Raw genomic sequence first — 19,306 nt, forward strand, 5'->3', positions numbered from 1 at the left:
GTGACGTAAAAGAAAAAAAAAATGCGACTCAATCCGGAGGTCGCGGGTTCGAACCCCGGCTCGTACAACCAATGAGTTTTTCGGAACTTATGTGCGAAATGTCATTTGATATTTGCCAGTCGCTTTTCGGTAAAACATCGTGAGGAAACCGGACTAATTCCAATAAGGCCTAGTTACCCTTTGGGTTGGAAGGTCAGATGGCAGTCGCTTACGTAAAACTAGTGCCTGTGCCAAATCTTGGGATTAGTTGTCACCCACCCCAGGCTCCTATGAGCCGCGGCAAATGCCGGGATAACGCAAGTAGGATGATGAAAAGGAAAAAAATTAGGACACAATTTTTATCGTCAGGATCGAATCAGCTCGTGATTCTGAGAAGAATGAGCCCAGACACGTCCAGGAGGGCGATTTTTGAATCTCGCATACGGGATTTTGTCACTAAAATACCGGTTGAAAACGGTGACTGGCTTATTATTTTAAGTGACAATTTTCTGAATTCGAACGCGTGAGATTCAAAAATCGGCCCGCAGATCTGGTGAAATTCGATATTATGGAAAACGCCCAGCTACACTGACACTTATAGAACAACATGACTAGTGTCAGTTGGAGTAGGAGAGGTACCACTTGAGTATGAAGAGCGACTTGTCCAGCTCGAGCTCCGCGACACTCAGCTGTTTCAGCCGCTTCTCCACGCCTTGCAGCACCAGGTGCTCCGGCGGCGTTATGGTTTCCTCCACCTGGAATTATTACAGGGAAGTGTAAAAATATTCTTATTTTCGCAACCAAGAACCCGCCTGGTGAGTGCCTACCAGTAAACTTTGCTGATGCCCGCTAGGCGGGTTCTCGCCATACAAGCGGGCGATTATAGTCTATAGATAACGACCGGTTTCTGACGTAATGCGCCAAGAATTATGTAGTGCTAGAAAACTAGATGAATATTTATGAAAGAAATGGGGACTTGACACATGTTGAATATTTTGGAAAAAAAATACTACATATATGGATAGAAAATATGCCATCCATAAAATGTTTATTGTAGAACAATATATTTGAAAGATTGAGAAAAAATATAATGCTATGATATCAAAACATCAAGGTTTTTTATTTAACATAATCGCAATTGAAATATTCATCAAAGCAGCAATTTTATTCAGTCAAATCATAGAGATAAGAAAAAATTGAGCGCTCACCCCCATATGTTTTTATAGAAAAACCATTACCTATTAATTTACAGGTGACATCTAGCGTCGAGTAGCGATATCAACTACTTATTGACACAAGACGTCACAAGAGAGGCGACTTTTTTTATTAGCCGCGACATCTATCGTCAATTTGTGACACTTTTATTAAATTTTCGTCGGCAAAATTTCAAACTTACATCGTCGATTCACCGCGCGCTCGCATCCTGTACACTATGCTCCGCATGCGGCGCCGCTTGTCTAGCAGCCGCGCGTGCAGGCTACGCTCGTGCGATACATGTTAGTATGTGTCTCATACATCTGTCTCGCTCTTACTGTGTATTAAACTTACATCGTCGATGTTGGCTTCTGATTCACCGCGCGCTCGCATTCCATGAACTATGCTCCGCACGCGGCGCCGCTTGTCTAACAGCCGCGCGTGCAGGCTACGCTCGTGCGAAGCGCGACGGATCACGTTGTGGAGCGCGCGGTAGCACATCTCCATACATGTTAGCGCCACCTGTCGGAATTATTATTAAATTCAAACTGACGTGACCATCAGCCTAAGATGCGTATTTAATCTTTAGTGTAATAGTGACTACACAATGATACCTAGGCCTTAGGCCTGATTTTGTGATTTAGACGGCGTGTGAATTCTTATGCGATTTTAGTTACATTGTGGGCTGTTAAGGTTACATACGGGAGTTCCGTTCGACACGCCGTCGAGGACGGACGCATCCTTGTCCCTTAAAGGCTGTAAAATCCCGGCCGCCAGAACAAAAGAGAGCCCGCGATAACGCCGCAGGCAAACTGACCGACCGACGGTCCAAGTTCGATCCTTAACGTTTTGTAATAATTAGTGTTTGTATTTTCTCGGGATAGTGATAAAGAATACCCGTAATAGTGCAATATGTTACTAGTAACGAATTAAATCAAGTGCGTGTGGTTTTCGTCTCCATCATCATCCTGCGCTAGCGCGGCGGCGCTGCGGCGCCTACGATCCAACGCCGATGCGCAGTGACTGCGGTCAGCTCCGCCTCTACAATGGCCAAATTGGTGAGCTCGTTCCATCTGTGTTACAGGCATCAACATCCTAGGTGCACTAAAACCAGTGTCCCAGGGCCCATGCCTAATAACTCTATATAGGTATACCTAGTATTTAAGCGATTGATTAGGATGTATTACGCGTGACGTGTGATCCTGTAACGACGCTTTTCCTGTTCGCTTCATTTTTATATCTAGCCAGAGTTGGTTCTTAGTACGACAATTCAAATCATTAGTTCTAGTAGTGAGACTTTAATTTAGCCAGCTTTAATCTACAGCCTACATACAGCAACCTGAGAGACAGCGTTGGCTTTTAGCACGTATAAGTTGAATTAGGTAACGAGGCTGATTAAATACATAATTTATTTCAATTATATACCTCATCATCATCATTTTAGGACATAATTGGTAGCTGAACTGTAGGTAGGTTCGTAAATGTAACCCAGTGAGCTGCCATCTCAATGGGTTGCTAAGTGCGTTATCATGTATATGTATATTATGTTCAACTCGAAGTCCTGCAACCACATTTAGGTGAACAGTGGGACCTTTAATTGGCCTAATTAGCAATACGTTACCTAATGAAACAATAAGTTATCTAATGAAATAAAGTCAATACAGAAAAATAATATCTTCGCCAACAAACTCAAATCCGTGTTATTAGAAAAAGAATTCAGGCAGGACGATCTACATCGAAATTAAATACAATTTCTAAACTTAGAATGTTACAATGTAATAATGTGTGTAGCCAGTGTAGTTATAGCAAATTTAGGAACAAACTAGATATCATTTGGTATATAATTAATGTATAATAAGTAGCCAATATTGCCATGGCCTACCGGGGTGCCATGCGACCTCCTTCATATTGTGGCACCTGTAATGTAATACCATGGTTTGCAGTAAATGATATTGATTGATTGATTAACGACAGAGGAAGTAAAAGCTAAGGGCCGTTCTATGTTTCCTTGTTTGCTTATATTTTGCATGGTCGGCATTGATTCAATGGATAAATAAATTACTTATGGTCCAGGTAGACCAGGCCCTCGCTAGGTTGCCTTGTAATCGCCATAATCCTGTTTTTTGTGAACAGAGAACAAATCTAGTTTTTCTTATTATCCCTAGCCATATCACTTAATTATGCCTATGGAATACACAGGGACCATTAGCCCTTAGGTTACTCTTCGCGCACAGATCAGACAAGGTGTTAATAGAAACTTCGTCCGAACGACCTTACAACAACGGACATACGACAAATATCTATAAGTTTGAACCTATGTATGTATGTTAACTTAGCGACGGCACAAGCCCTATACTATTACTTATGAATTGCATACTATGTTCATCAAATATGAGCTAGTAATTGTCTCGATTTGTTGTACAGTTATGATTAATTGGTTTGTGTTTAGCCCGGGTTATCTTTGGCAAAGAAATGTGGCAATCAATACAAAGGAAATAAAATTGAACACCAGTTAATGACATCTGCCGACCAAACGTTGACGCCACGCTGTTGCGGCAATATTTATGGATACATTTTTGTTTATAAAAACTTAGCGACATTCCAAAGATGAATACAATTAAAAGCGTATTGTGAACTTGTCCCGTCGACCAATAACAACACATTTCTTGGTACAATAACTGCCGACCATAAAACAAAAACCAAATATTTTGTAAAAAAATACTCGCCACAAAATGAACAACATATATCTAAATCTACTAATACGTTTAGTATACTGGCTGGCGTGACGTACAAGGAAAATAAAATGACACATATCGAAACCGGTCCGCCTCAAATGACGGGAAGTCAGGAGATCAGCTGTTTTGCCTCCGGCACACAAAACACCGCGATAAGTAACATTGACCCAAGCAATGAGGGCGTGCATGGTAAAGAGGAGGATAAATGGAAAACTGTTACCTATCGTAAAAGAAAATCTTCTGGTCGCTTTAATGGACAGGTGGGAACGGCTACTTGTGATATCAACAGCAAGTTCAGAGCGGCTGAGAAATGCATTCCTATTTTTATATCCAAAATACACCAGGATACAAACGAGAATGACATAATCGATTATATCAAAACAAAAACTCATGAAAGTGTATCGTTAGAAAAAATCATAATGAAAAAGAAACAAAATCATAAAGCTTTCAAATTTTTTGTATGCGAGAGTAAATTACCATTATTTCTCGACACTAGTCTGTGGCCTAAAGACATTGTTTTTAGGCGTTTTGTGCATTTCAAGCACAGATATGCGAACACGAACAGAGGTGCAACTGAAGGCGGCATGTAACTATATGTATAAATAATAATGGAACAACACAACATAAAATTAAGTAACTACTTTTAACTGTAAAAGTGTCAAACGATCAATTAATTATGTTAAACAACTTTGTAAATTCTACGATATAATCGCCTTACAAGAAACGTGGCTATTACCGAATGAAATATCATATTTAGGTAATATTAGCAGCGATTACTCGTTTACTGGAACATCGGCGGTGGATACATCTAGTGGTATGCTGAAAGGGCGGCCGTACGGCGGAGTGGCGCTTCTGTGGCGGAGTAATCTGTTTCAAAGTGTATCTGTGCTACAGTGTAGTAATCCACGCGTATGTGCGGTTAAAATAGTGTCTAACGATCGGCCGTTTATAGTTGTCTGTGTGTATATGCCCACGGATTGTACAGATAACTTACCTGAGTTCACGGATTGCCTTAGTGCGGTGAGTGCAATAGTAGATGAATGTGAAGTGGAATCTGTTTATATCCTGGGAGACTTTAACGCGCATCCAGGTGAGCTATTTTTCACTGAACTAAGTAACTATTGCGATGAACAGAGTTGGGTGTGCGTTGATATAAACAGATTAGGACTTTCATCTGATACCTACACTTTTATCAGTGAGGCGCACGGGTCTAGGCGCTGGCTGGACCACTGTATCGTGACACAATCGGCTTTAAGTTCTGTTCGTAATGTACATGTCAAGTATGACGTAGTCTGGTCCGACCACTTTCCCCTCATATTAGAATGTAATATAGGTATATTAACCCCTAGATTAACTGCTGCGCCGCTTAAAATCACTAACTGCGCATTATGGGGGGAGAGAACAAATGAACAGATTGCGATGTACACAAAAGAATGTCATAACAGGTTAAGAAATATTAATTTTCCTACCAATTTCATTAATTGTGGTGACAAATGTTGTAGTGACCCTGGTCATAAAATAATTTTGGATAACATGTACCGAGACATTGTGACGGCGCTTAGCCAGTCTGCCATAGTCAGTAAGGAAAATGTAAGACATAATAAAAGTAACAAGCATCGTATAGTCGGTTGGAATAGGCACGTGAAGGACGCTCACTGGCGGGCGAGACAAGCATTTATTGAATGGGTGTCTAATGGCAAACCTTTGGTGGGCACTGAATATACTAACATGTGTGAAAGTAAACGTATATTTAAGTCCCGACTAAAATGGTGCCAAGACCATCAAAATCAAATACAAATGGACATGATAGCATCGCATCACTCTAAAAAGGATTTTAAGGCATTTTGGAAGTCGACGGGCAGGTTAAATGTGAGGTCTGGCCCGCCAGCGGGTGTGGAGGGGGTAACAGATCACGGGGTCATAGCTAACATCTTTAGAGATCACTTTACTGTGCAACCTAGCATAGCACCTGCATGTGAGAGGGGGAGCACGGGGGGCATTATGGAGAGGCGAGCGACGCGGATATCGGCCTCAGACGTAGCTAAGTCTATACATGCTATGTCTGGTGGTAAGTCGCCTGGCCATGATGGCCTCAGTGTGGAACATCTACGCTATGCTGGGTGTCATATTTCACGTGTACTTGCATTGTTTTATTCTCTCTGTATATCCCATTCGTACCTGCCAAGTGACTTAATAAGAACCCTTGTAATACCAGTAGTGAAAAACAAGACCGGAGACCTAACTAGTAAATCGAACTATAGACCAATATCTCTTGCTACTGTTATTGCAAAGGTACTGGACGGTGTGCTTAATGTACAGTTGAGTAAAAACCTTTCGTTGCATGACAACCAGTTCGGGTTTAGGCCTGGGCTGTCAACTGAAAGCGCTATCCTGTGCCTTAAGCATACTGCCGCGTACTATGTTGATAGGAATACTCCGGTCTATGCTTGTTACCTTGATTTATCGAAAGCGTTTGATCTGGTTTCCTACGAATTGCTTTGGAAGAAACTAGAGGGAATTAACTTAGCGCCTGATCTTATAAGTATATTCAGATATTGGTATGGAAACCAGATCAACAACGTGAAATGGGCAGGTACATTGTCTGAGCCGTACAGGTTGAGGTGTGGAGTGAGACAGGGGGGATTAAGCTCACCATCACTTTTCAACCTGTATATGAATGACCTTATTGTAGCGCTCAGCACCATGCATGCCGGCTGTCATATAGATGGGGTTAATGTGAACAATTTGAGTTATGCAGACGACATGGTGCTGTTGAGTGCGTCAGTTTGTGGCATCAGAAGGTTACTGAAGGTATGTGAAGAGTATTCTCACTCGCACGGACTTAAGTATAATGTTGAGAAAAGTCAGTACATGGTTTTTGGGGTCGAGTCTAAAATTCCGTCATTGATACCACCTATTAGACTTAACGCGGTTGCCTTAAAAAGAGTATACCAGTACAAATATTTAGGTCATATAGTTAGGTCCGACCTCAAGGACGATGATGACATAGAGCGGGAACGTAGGGCCTTGTCGATCAGAGCTAATATGATTGCACGAAGATTTGCTCGGTGTTCAAATGACAGTAAAGTGACGTTGTTTAGAGCTTTTTGTACAACATTTTATACCTGCAGTCTATGGCGAAAGTTCAATCTTAAATCGTATAAGGCCCTACAAGTACAATATAATAATGCATTTAGGGCGCTGATGGGGCTGCCGCGATACTGCAGCGCATCGGGGATGTTCGCGGAGGCGCGTGTGGCATGTTTTAAAGCTACTATGCGCCTGCGGGCTGCATCTCTGGTGCGGCGTGTGCGCTCCAGCTCCAACAGCGTCATGTCAATGATTGCGAACAGGTTTTGCCCTTATGTCGCATTTTGTTGTGGGCTTCATGCACCTGTGGTTGACACAGTGAGGAATAACTATAGATAAGGGTTATCCTATCAGTGTGTCAATCACAGCTGCTTGACTTTTTAGTATGTGTGTTGTGTCTGTGTATTTGTTATATTTTATTGTAAATTATGAGTTGTGTTACTTGAAATAAATAAATTTTAATTTTAATTTTAATTTTAAAATCTGGCAAACAAGGGGCCTGGCAATGTATCAAATACAACTCTACGAATTTGGACCCTTCGTTGGCTTGCCTGCGCTATTGTCCCTTGTCTACAAAATTCTTGCTTCGCTGAAATCGGGTTACCGATCACCACGCGTCCATCAAACAAGTACACGCCACGCCAGAAAGATGCAACTGTAGACCTGCGACGTTTGACTTTTACCTTTTACCATGGCGCAGAAGAAGAATGCAACACCTACACAATAATATGGTAGACACTTAGAATACCTCAACATAAAAACGCACTTTGAAATTATTTTTAGAGTATTATGACATGAATTGCAACTTGCAACCGTGTGAAGCGAGAATCATCAAGATTTACACATAAATTGGAGTTACACGATTAGCTGCCGAAACAAGAAAAGAATATTTGTCTTTGGCATGTTAACCACCAAAGCAGACTTATGACTGACAATGAAACTGTCTGATCCAATTTATAAGTATTTACTATTAAAGTGGTAGTGTTCTATATAAAAAAAAGTGATAACCATGTTCTACGTTGTTCTTTTCTTCTTCTAAAAGTGTCAGTGTTGTGCTAAGTGCAGTACTGAAATTCAGTTTTGTTGATTCGTTGACTTGGTGGTTTCCTATAAGTTTTAGGGAAAGTGTAAACAATTTTTCCGTGGAAAGCCTAATAAACGTAAGAAATAAGTGCAATGAACCTTAACCTTATATAATTACGGTGTTGAGTGCTATGGTGACTATTGATACCTACTGTTTAATGTGCAGTGCTGGATGTTTGAAGTACAAATATTTTGTCTTTTTTATTGTGTTTGTTTTGTCTATTATATATAAGTGTCTAAAGTAAATACGTACACTTAGTACGAAGTGACAAGAGATTTTCCTCCATTGAACTTTTCTCTATTACCTACTTCCAAATTCTCAATTAATCAACATGCAGCGCACCCTCTTTGGAATAAAATAACTACTGTGGGAAGTACTTCAGGATATCATAGACAAGGATCACCGACGATATGGATAACCTATCTAACATGCGCCGAAGACACGCGCAAGCGAGTTCGACGATGTCGCGTAAGAGCGCGGAAAAGGCACAAGACAGCTTGATGTCGCACCCTCATAGTTAAGGACCTCACAAGGACTGCATAGTGACATTAAAGACACTAAGAAAATCCTCATCTTAAAATACTCCTTGAAGACAAGTCAATCGAAAAGTTGATATGATGATATCTGATGATGATGGCTACAAACCTAGCGATGACAAAATTTCTAGTGAAACGAAAAGTACTTACATATTATGATATCTGATGATGGCGGCTACGAACCTAGCGATAACAACATTTCTAGTGAATCGAAAAGTACATACATATGATATCTGATGATGATGGCTACGAACCTAGCGATAGCAAAATTGGTAGCGATTGATCGTTTCACGTGAAAATTAAAACTGGCTATACTTATTATACTACTATCTAAAGCAATGAACGCAACTCAATCGCAGTCACTATCCTTTCGTACATATTTACACAAGTATTTATCTATCTTCCTTCACACTGGGCACGATGCTGGTATTCGGTCTGGTTCTTCTACTCCCGTCACTCCCATTCCCATTGACTGCACAAGCCCTACACTCCCCACCCGTAACATTGGCTCACCGGTGTCTCGGGCAGGAGGGTCCGCTGCCCATGGAGGGGCGGCAGAAGACGGTAGGAGAGCTCGAGCAAGCCCGGATGCTCGTCCTGGTTTGACACAGGCTCGTCTGGACGGAGGTTGTTAGCGTCCTGCATCATACGCCTCTGATCGACTACCTGGGTCATGCGTGCGCGTGCATCCGAGCAGGCTCGATGCACCCCTCTGTCCCTTCCTCCCTTTCGTGGCCATCGCCTCCGAGTCCTTGCTGCAGAACTGCTGGCTGGTGTAGTCACTTAACGGTAACGGTAACGGTATTGTGGGCTGTTAAGGTTACATACAATCTACTACACCAATATAATAAAACTCGTATGCGAGTTCACGTGCCGTCTAAATGGGCCCTTATTGCTTAGATTTTTTTTTATACTATGTCGGTGGCAAACGGCCCGCCTGATGGAAAGCGGTCACCGTACCTATGGACGCCTGCAACTCAAAGAGTGTCACATGCGCGTTGCCACCCCATTAGAAACTTGTACATTCCCTTTTGCTGAGAGATTTACAACTGAGATGAAATTGCCGAAGTAGTTAAAGCAATAGTTTTATAATTAGTACTCGTATTAAGTATTCATCTCATTTTATTATTCATTTATTTTAAACAAGTGAATGGCGAACTTAATGCGTCATTGCATTCTGTATCAGTTAACCATGTAACCAAACAGAAAAATCAAGCAGCCCGGCAACCTTCAAATCAAGTGTAAAAGGCATCTTCTGGGTGAGCTCACTCCATCGTCACGTCTTTGCCTTTGGCTAGTCTGTGGCGAAGAGTAATGTCAAGGCGCATTTTATTTTATAGAATTATTGGCATTTTGTTATACTCACGTCATGCAAATCGATGTGATAAAGGTAGATCGCCTTCGCCATGCCACCGGCAGATGCCGCTTTTCGCATGGGCTGGAATAATAGATAATTATTCAATTTATTCTCGTGTCATGTTTGACACAGAGGGCGCTGGAGTCATTTAAAAATGTACACAGATATTGTTGGTACTACAATATCTGTGTACATTTTTAAATGACTCCAGCTCTTTTTCAATGACAGGTCGCCAGCATTTCGCTATTACTCCATATATAAACATTAATGAGGTGTTATACATATACTAGTCGTATATCAATCGACAGTTATACCATATACCATATACGGTTATTATAAATAAGTGTTATACGAAATTATGGTTATACAAAATAAAAGTAGATATTTTGTAGTTATACCAAATGTTAATTATGTCAAATGAGTGATTATATCCTTTAAATAACAATATAAAACTTAAAAAATACTTAGAAATAACTAAACAAAACTAAACTAAATTACAACTAAATATAACCATATTTAAAGTCACACACAGGTCCAACGCGATTAATTAACATTATTTTTACCTTTTTTCCCAACGTTTCGGCCAGGTTGCACTGGCCGTGGTCGCGGAAGACCCGGCCAGTGTAACCTGGCCGAAACGTTGGGAAAAAAGGTAAAAATAATGTTAATTAATCGCGTTCGACCTGTGTGTGACTTTAAATATGTGTACAAAGCGCGAGAACTTAAAGTGTTATAAATATAACCACTTAAAAATAAACACAATTATAAAAGGTGTTATATACTTTTAGATTTCTATAATTTGTGAGTTTTAGGGCCAGTTGCTTCAACCCCATTTGACAGACACTTCATCGTCAAGCAGCAGACGTCTATGGAACTTCCCATGCAATAAAATTTAACGAACGCTTTAACGGTGACAGACGGTTTGATACAACCGGCCCTAAATCTCTAACTGAATGGATAAGAAATTATTTTCAGCCATACCTGTACGCTTATGAAGTGTTCCTCTAACAGTTTGTAGGTGAGCTCTTTACATTCTTTATTGGGAAGCATGGCGTATTTTTGTATGTCTTCTTCTTCTATGTATTTCTTAGTGCGAATTAATCTGAAAATGTGAAATAACATATCAATTACTAATCAATTATTTTTTCATGTAACAATTTAAATCTGAGAAATGTAAGAATTGACTCGCTTAAAAACTACAATTGGAACTTTGAAAGAACTGAAAAACGCAATACCCACAGCGCCATCTAGTGATTAAAGTTAATATTTGGATGCTGATAAGCAACAATGTGTCAACCCACACGCCAACCATTTTGAGAAAATGGCGTCTAAAGATTTTTTCTCATTTTTTTGTGTTTCTCTTAAAAAAATTGTTTTTATATAGATTGTTGTGTTTTTCAGCTATAATACGTTCAGTAGTAGTGATTATTGTAGCTTAATTTCAAAACAAACTTCAATTTGACGAAATAATGCCCTTTTCTTTTATTGCGAATTGTTCGACGACGTCAAACTTTTTCAAGACTGTGTTATGATACTTAACCCACTTTTGCTAATTGTTTAAAAATATCTATGAGTCTTAAATAAACATGTTAAAGCACATAAATTGTTGTTGTAAAATACTCTACCTATGCATATTTTTAACTTTATAAGTGTTAAGTAACATATCAGTCATGGTCACTTATATTATTAGGTATGTAGGAATCAATACATTATTTATTAATCAAACCTTTTAATGATTTTTCTACTCCCGAACTGTTATTCGTCATTTACAGGATTGTGCGTATCGAAAAAACTGAAAACGCATTGTTTGGTTCTGTAATCATGGCAACGCATTGCATTAACGATACTGCGTGCGTGCGCGGGAAGGCTTTGGGCAGCTGAGCTGACAGTGCAAACCTTTGCAATACAGGAAACAGTGTGAATTTCGCGAGACTTATTAAAAAAAAACTTTTAAAAACTAAGTGCATGGTCGTTGTAAAAGTATTGTATGCAATGGTGTTTAACTGACTCCAAAATACTCGTGGAAAGTACGCCACTCATATTTCTTGACCTCCTTTAAACGCCTGTTGAATAAAATACTATAAATTAACTATTAGAGTAATGATCATTTCTAGACACATATTTAAATTATCTGTGCTTTTTCAACAAAAAATCGTTACAAAAACCAAATAATCATCTTTAAAAAAAATAAACTACTTATCTAAAATATACAACAAAATATTTTTTTACGCTAAGAAATAGACTAAGTCATTTAAATTATGAATAACTCATGACTTGTACAAGAACAAAACATAAAATATCTTTAACAAAATAATAAACTACCATTCAGTAAGTATTCAAAAATCAAACAATATTTTTATGCATACATTAACACGTCTTAATGTAATTAGTAATTATAAAAAAAATAGTAGCTTATATTAGATTTTTATATAAACACGTACTTGTAAAAAATGTTTGCAAATTATAATAACGAATATGTATATTCATGACTTAAAATGTTCAATTTCGTACTAAATTTACCATTCATGTGCAAAAATATACTAATGGACTAAGTCATAACTTATTCAAACATAAATTAATATGAACAGTTATATTTTACAATATAGTGTCATGGTACTTACACCAAAAACGAACAATTTATGACCCGAATATAATTTAACAATAATGACTTATGTTTTATTACACGGGTCGTAGCATAAAAAAACGAATAAAATATCATTTTGCAATAATTATTCAAGTCTCATAGTGGGTAACTATGTCATTTTTTGCGTTTTGCAAGAATGAGTCAAGTGTAAAAAAATCGTTGAGTCAACCCTCATAACACATTATTGTAATTTAAATATGTCTTCTGCCAATTACTATAATAAGTTAAGGTTCTTGACACATTAATGCAAAACAGGCAACACACGATAAAGGATTTGTGTTAACCTATTTTTTTACTTTTGGGATAGTGAAAATTTTCAAAATGAAAAGGTCATTTTTGCAAATAGAAGTTTAAAAATCCAGCTTTAACATGGCATTAAAATCTCATTTTTTTAGTTTTTGTGGGTTGACACATTATTGCTTATCACCATCCATTTAATCATTAGATTGGTATATACAAAGACATATGTAACTCCGTATAGACGGATAAAGTCTAAGAAAAAAACGTACCTAAAAAAACATAGAGAATAAGGTACGGTGGCCTAGAGGGCGTTACACCTTTAGGGAACGCTCGGCTAGATGGCGCTAATATTAATATTTGACATTTTAACACATAGAGAGGCTAAGAATATGGGCCAAATTGTCAAAACTGAGGTTTAAAAGTTTTAAGCTTTTGTCGGGAGATGGCAGTCTATGCACTATGATTACATATTTTACTTTGACAGTAACTCTCTATAATACTTGATCCTCTTTGGTATATATTGTCTACAGATGTAGTGCGAAAAGATTTGAATTCGTATTGTTACGGAAACGTACGAACGTGTCATGCTATTTCTGTCAGTGTCAATACAAGATGTACTGACATTGACTGAACCAGCATGACAAATACAAACGTTTCCGAGGGAAACCCTTTTCGCACTACATTTGTAAATATAAATAAAAAGAAAATGTGTTTATAAACTAAATATCATAGCTGCCTTGCCTCTCTCAGTAACAGCGTGGTCTAGAAGCGAGTGCGTGAGTTGTCATTGTCATGCTACAGCGCCATCTAGTGATTAAATGTTAATCTTCAAAAAGGAAATGTGTTTGATACCTGAATATCCTAGCAGCCTTGTCTCCGAGTCTCTCCGTAACAGCGTGGTCGAGTAGCGCGTGCGCGAGTTGCTCGGCGGCCTGCGCGGCGCGCACGACCCACGCGCCGCCGCCTGCGTCGCCCGCGCGGCGGATGAACCCGCACCCGTTCTCCTCTGCACACAAAATAACACATTTCTTCAACTTTTATTAGGTCGACGCAATGGTAAAATGTGTGGTGCCCTATTACATATAGGGCATTTTCGCGAGAAGTATCACCAAAAAACATTTTTCAAGGTAGGAGGTAAATTTTATGTTTTTCCTACTCAGAATCACGAGCTCTTTCGATCTAGGATAAAAAACGAGAGACAAAAAAATGATCCCAAAATGTTCTATTATTTTGCATAATTTCCTCTTTGTAACCGCTGAACAAAGTGTTTGAAAAATAGTAACAAAGTGGAAAAATTAAATTTGGGACGCTTTTTTCTGCCTAGTAGGATCGAAAGGGCTCAAATTTGGAAAAAAAAAGATTTTGAATCTTTTTTCGCGAAAATGCAAATGGTGGCATCTAACTAAGGTTGCAGTAACGGTGGTCGGTCTATATGACGACAAGATACACGTACACCAATAGCAGGATTCCACGATGCAATAAGTATCTGTTCCATCATTAGGTACAAACTCGTCCACAATTCAAACACAACCTGTCCATAGAAACACTTACCTAATACCCTCGTGTAGTGTTCCAGATGTTGCTGTAAGGTGTCTGTTCCATCATTAGGTACAAACTCGTCCACTATTCAAACACAACCTGTCCATAGAAATACTTACCTAATACCCTCGTATAGTGTTCTAGATGTTGCTGTAACAGTGGCCGGTCTATGCGGCGGCAAGAAGCGCGCAGATCAGGGGCTGGTGCAGGGTTAGACTCCGCAGCCCAGGGAGGGGATGAGAGGTACATTTGTTCTAGCATCAGTCGCATGAGCTCGCCCGCTGTCAGAACAAAAACACAGATCAATGGAGATGTACACGTACAGTCAAGTGTAAAAATATGGGTGTACACATCTTACTCAAAAATATGTCCCATAGCACCTTAGTCCGGTGTAATAAGAGCGTAATACCATATTTTTGAGTCGATTTCTTCGATACTTATTTTTGCACTTGACTGTACTGACTACTAGTCCCATTAACGTAATTATGTGATTGGCGGATCATTTAAAAACATATCGGTGTGGTATCACAGTACATCGGATGTCATTCTAGAAATAATTATCTTACATACAATAGCCAAATAACACCCTACTCAAGTACGTATAGTGCAAAGAGGATCGAGTATTATAGAGAGTTACTGTCAAAGTAAAATGTGTAAACACAGTACATAGACAGCCATGTCTCGACACAAGCTTAAAACTTTTGAACCTCAGTTTTGACAATTTTGCCCATATTCTTAGCTTGATGTATTAAAATGTCAAATATTAATATTAGCGCTATTCAGCCGAGCGTCCCCCAAAGGTGTATCGCCATCTAGGTCACCGTACCTTTTTCTGTGTGGTTTTGAGGAACGTTTTTTTTCTTAGACTTTAGCTGTCTATACGGAGTTACTATATGTCTTTGTTATAGTGTTAAGTTGCTGCCACTAAGTAAAGTTGCCAGAATTGAACAACAGTGTGCTGTGAAAGGACGACAATGTGCATGTCCTCTAGACTTACAGGGTATATGCAGTAGCATAGTAGTAACTGTTTGCCTTGGGCTGAATGCGGCGAATGCCCGTTTACATAGTGATACACATCTCTCTTCCTGTACTTTTGAAATAAATACGTGTACTTTTTAACCGACTTCAAAAAAGGAGGAGGTTCTCAATTCGACTGAATGTTTTTTTTTTATTTTTTTTTTTACTTACCATTCTCGTCAATGCGTCGTGTGATGGCTTTGATCATGACGTCATCTCTGAAGTCCAGGTGAAATCTGTCGTAGTTCACCTTCCAGTACACATCTGCAATAAAGTTGAGTTAGTTGAAACAGCACATACACAGTTATAGAATCCTCTGAAACCCTTTGCATAATTAATGGATGCCTCTTTTGGTACAATTAAATAAACATTCAAAAGCGTGTTTACTGAAAGGTTGAATAAAAGAACACAATACCTAATATCGTTTTAATCGCAAGCTCCATGTATGTATTTCAAATATCTCAGTTACTATGATTTGATTTATATTAATGACCCATTTGGAATGTTGGATAGAGTTGGTGGTTGGAATAATGGTGGATAAAGTACTTTAGTATTGTAAAGGAGTTAGCACTCAGAAGACATTACTGGGATAAGGAACTGCAGTCGTTTGAGTGCTAGCTCATTCACACAAAATGGCCACAATTGATGTCGATTTCCAGAAAATTACAAGCAAAAAGTAGCTAAAAACTCACTATCATTAACATCAGCTAAACTGCCTGCAGCCATGGCTTGTCCACTGTCAAGCTCGGGCACTATAGTCGCCACCGGCGTGAGAGTCTGCACTTCTGAACTTTCATTTCTAATACTAAAGATAACTAGATTTGTCTATGGTCAGATAGTGTCTATACTTACTATCATTAACATCAGCTAAACTGCCTGCAGCCATGGCTTGCAGCAGAACCCTACTGTCAAGTTCAGGAACTATAGTCGCCACCGGTGTGAGAGTCGGCACTTCTGAACCTTCCTTCATCTCAGCCACGGGAGCTTGCTGGATGTATCCGGCTGTGGCCAAGCTGACGAATGTGTCTTTAAGAGTTATTATTGATATGTTTTTGTCCTGCAACAATATTACACAAGTTCATATACTCGTATATATCATATAGTCAATGTTGGTGCAGCAGCAACAGGTACTTTTTTACAGCCTTACGGCCTGGCCACGGACACGCGCGAATTGCGGCAGCGGCAGCGGCGAGCGGTGAGCGGGAGAAACAAAAGCCTAAAAACGCATTTAGGATGCCACGAACCACCGCCGCTGGCGACAACGCGCGCGAATTTTGTCGAGCGGCGGGCGGCAGCGGCGCGCGGTGCGACGCGCGGGGGAAACAAACGTACCGGGCTAGTGGACGACGCCACGACTTACAGCGGCGCGACCAGCGATATTAGCGGCACGTATCGGGCGGTTCGCTTCCGACCAAAAAATATTAGACGATTCGCTCGCGAAATGGACTCGCGGAAGCGCTTATCCCGGAAATATTAGATGGGTAACTTATGATTTTTGAATGTGATTTTGACGTTACCAAAAGGCTGTTTTTCATACTAGTAAGTGCCATTAATTATTATATACAGAGAGTAGTGTTTTTAGTTATTTTAAATATTTGATACTGAGAATTTTATAGTTGTTTTAGTATTGAGATATGTAATCGAAGGGTTCGATGCTCATTCTGGCGTACTCGTAAAATTTCTCCGGGTACTTTCTGTGTTCTTCATACAAAATTGTAAATTCGCCATGTGTACGTCTGTTAGTTTCGTGTACTCCTTCTCTCAGATTTAAAATATCCTGCCTGAAATATGTGCTGCTTTCGAGAAACTGACGAGCAATTTTGGATAACACCATTTTGAATCCGTCCCCTCCGCTCGATGCCGCTGCCGCGACTGCGAAGTACGTGGCATGCTCCCCGCTCCGTGCTTCCCTACCGCGCCGCGCGCCGCCCCGCTTGCCGCTTAGACCAAGTCCGTGGCCAGGCCGTTAAACTCTAACCCCCTTATTCATAAACATATACTAAAGTTATCAAGCCGATAAAGTTCGTTTGTCCCTTTCTGACGTATTAGTGAGATAGAAAGGGACAAACAAACTTTAGAGTACATTTATGAATAAGGGGGTAAGTAATGAATTCAGATCCTAAGGCAAATTTTAGATGTATGATTTGTTATTGTACAGTACATGTACATTAGTTATTATTTAGTTATGTAGTAAACTAAGACAATGGGGAAAGACAAAAACTTGTTAAGGAATTCTCATACTATTTATCTTGCCCTCATTAAAATAAACAATATTTATATCACTCCTAAACAAGTAAACCACCATAAGTGTGTTTTCACATTATCTGATGCAATATCAGATACAGGACCAATATCCACTATAATAAAGGTGACATCTTTGATTGTAAGGGCATTTATTTGTGTGATGAGCACAGATATTTGTTCCAGAGTCATGGATGTTTTCTATGTATATAACCATGTGCATTTCGCCAACAAACTGTCATAAAGTTTGGCGAAAATACTATAATTAGAATAATACTGTGTAACCTTTTTTGAGTAAATAAATTAAAAAAAAAAATGTATTTATCTATAAGTATATATATTATCGCTTAGCACCCATAGTACAAGCTTTGCTTCGCTTGGGGCTAAGTTGATCTGTGTAAGGTGTCCCCAATATTTATTTATTTATAATTTATTTATAACAATGTTTTTTTTTACAACAAAAATGTGTTTAAGTAGAAACCTGTTGTATATTTTAGATTTTTTGGGCAAAAATTCTGGCACACCTTATCATCCTTGTATTTGGTGGCGATAGTGAAGAGCAGCATGTGGGCCGTGGCGGTGGCCAGCTGCAGCAGCTCTTCCACCAGCAGCTCCGCCTCGCTGCCGTACTTGGTCTTCATCTGCAGCAGATACCTAGATAGAATACACTTTTTTTTAATAATTGTAGTAGTTAGTTAATATTTCTATTAATTTCATTTGTTTAACTTTAATGAATACTCTGTAATGTTGACATGTAAAAGTGCCCCCGTGGCCTATTTGCTGAATAAATGATTTTGTATTTTGTATTTTACAGGCATGATTGTATGCATTATGTATTCACAATTTTTTGATAACTATATTATGTAGTATGTGCAAAATGGTAATCCTTATCAATAATTCTGTTGGAATGAAAAAATGATAATACATTTGATCCTTAAGGATCCTGTAGACATTGAAAACCACATACCTATAAGAGATTTATAAATAATCTACCTCATATTAAAGTAAACAAAAAAGCTCTAATAATAGCACATAAAGAGAAGAATATTTACCTAGGATATCTAATGAGAAGAAGCACATTCTCAGGGATGAGCTTGTAGTCTGCAATAATTTCGTTAGCTGCTGGCTCATAGGAAGCCAGATCATACTTCACTAGGGTTCGGAGACTTTCAACAACCTGGAAAAATATTATAATAATTTGCATTTATAATATTTCATAATCTATATGGCATAAGTATAATATATCAACAACACAGGTAAGTAAGGCTAAGTAACTTATCTCACGTCAACATAACCTCTAATTAATAATTAAAAACATCGAAATACCTGCGATCTAGGCAATCCTGTGCTCCGAGTTATCACAGCGAGAGGCCGGCTTCCATACGCAAATAGGTCGTTGCCGACCTGCTGCACTATTTCACCGTAATATCGAAGAAGAATCTCGGAAACTACTCGACCGAGTTGGTGAGACATTATGTATTTACCCGGATGCTATTATCCAGATATTTCTATACTTTATGTAATAATAAGTTTGGTCATTAATTATATCGACTAAAAGGTAATAGTATTCCTAGATAAAATAAAATTCTAATGTTTTTTTCCAATGCCGAACATGTTTATTCGTTTTTGACATGTGCCATCCCTTCCATA

The 19,306-nt window shown here is 39.0% G+C and overlaps 1 protein-coding gene across 1 annotated transcript; it reads right to left on the reverse strand.

Moving 5' to 3' along the window:
- Positions 1-422: 422 nt before the first annotated feature.
- LOC125235988 (DNA-directed RNA polymerase III subunit RPC3) lies at positions 423-19,295 on the reverse strand. Its single transcript, XM_048142659.1, has 11 exons — positions 18,983-19,295; positions 18,709-18,833; positions 18,181-18,310; positions 16,268-16,472; positions 15,587-15,679; positions 14,518-14,679; positions 13,712-13,865; positions 10,957-11,077; positions 9,985-10,056; positions 1,528-1,695; positions 423-734 (listed from the first exon to the last, which is right to left on the reverse strand). The coding sequence occupies exons 1-11, from the start codon at positions 19,127-19,129 to the stop codon at positions 597-599; spliced, it is 1,515 nt and encodes a 504-aa protein (XP_047998616.1). The 5' UTR covers positions 19,130-19,295; the 3' UTR covers positions 423-596.
- Positions 19,296-19,306: the final 11 nt, after the last annotated feature.

This window comes from Leguminivora glycinivorella, chromosome 18, assembly GCF_023078275.1.
Source record: "Leguminivora glycinivorella isolate SPB_JAAS2020 chromosome 18, LegGlyc_1.1, whole genome shotgun sequence".
Classification (NCBI taxonomy): domain Eukaryota; kingdom Metazoa; phylum Arthropoda; class Insecta; order Lepidoptera; family Tortricidae; genus Leguminivora; species Leguminivora glycinivorella.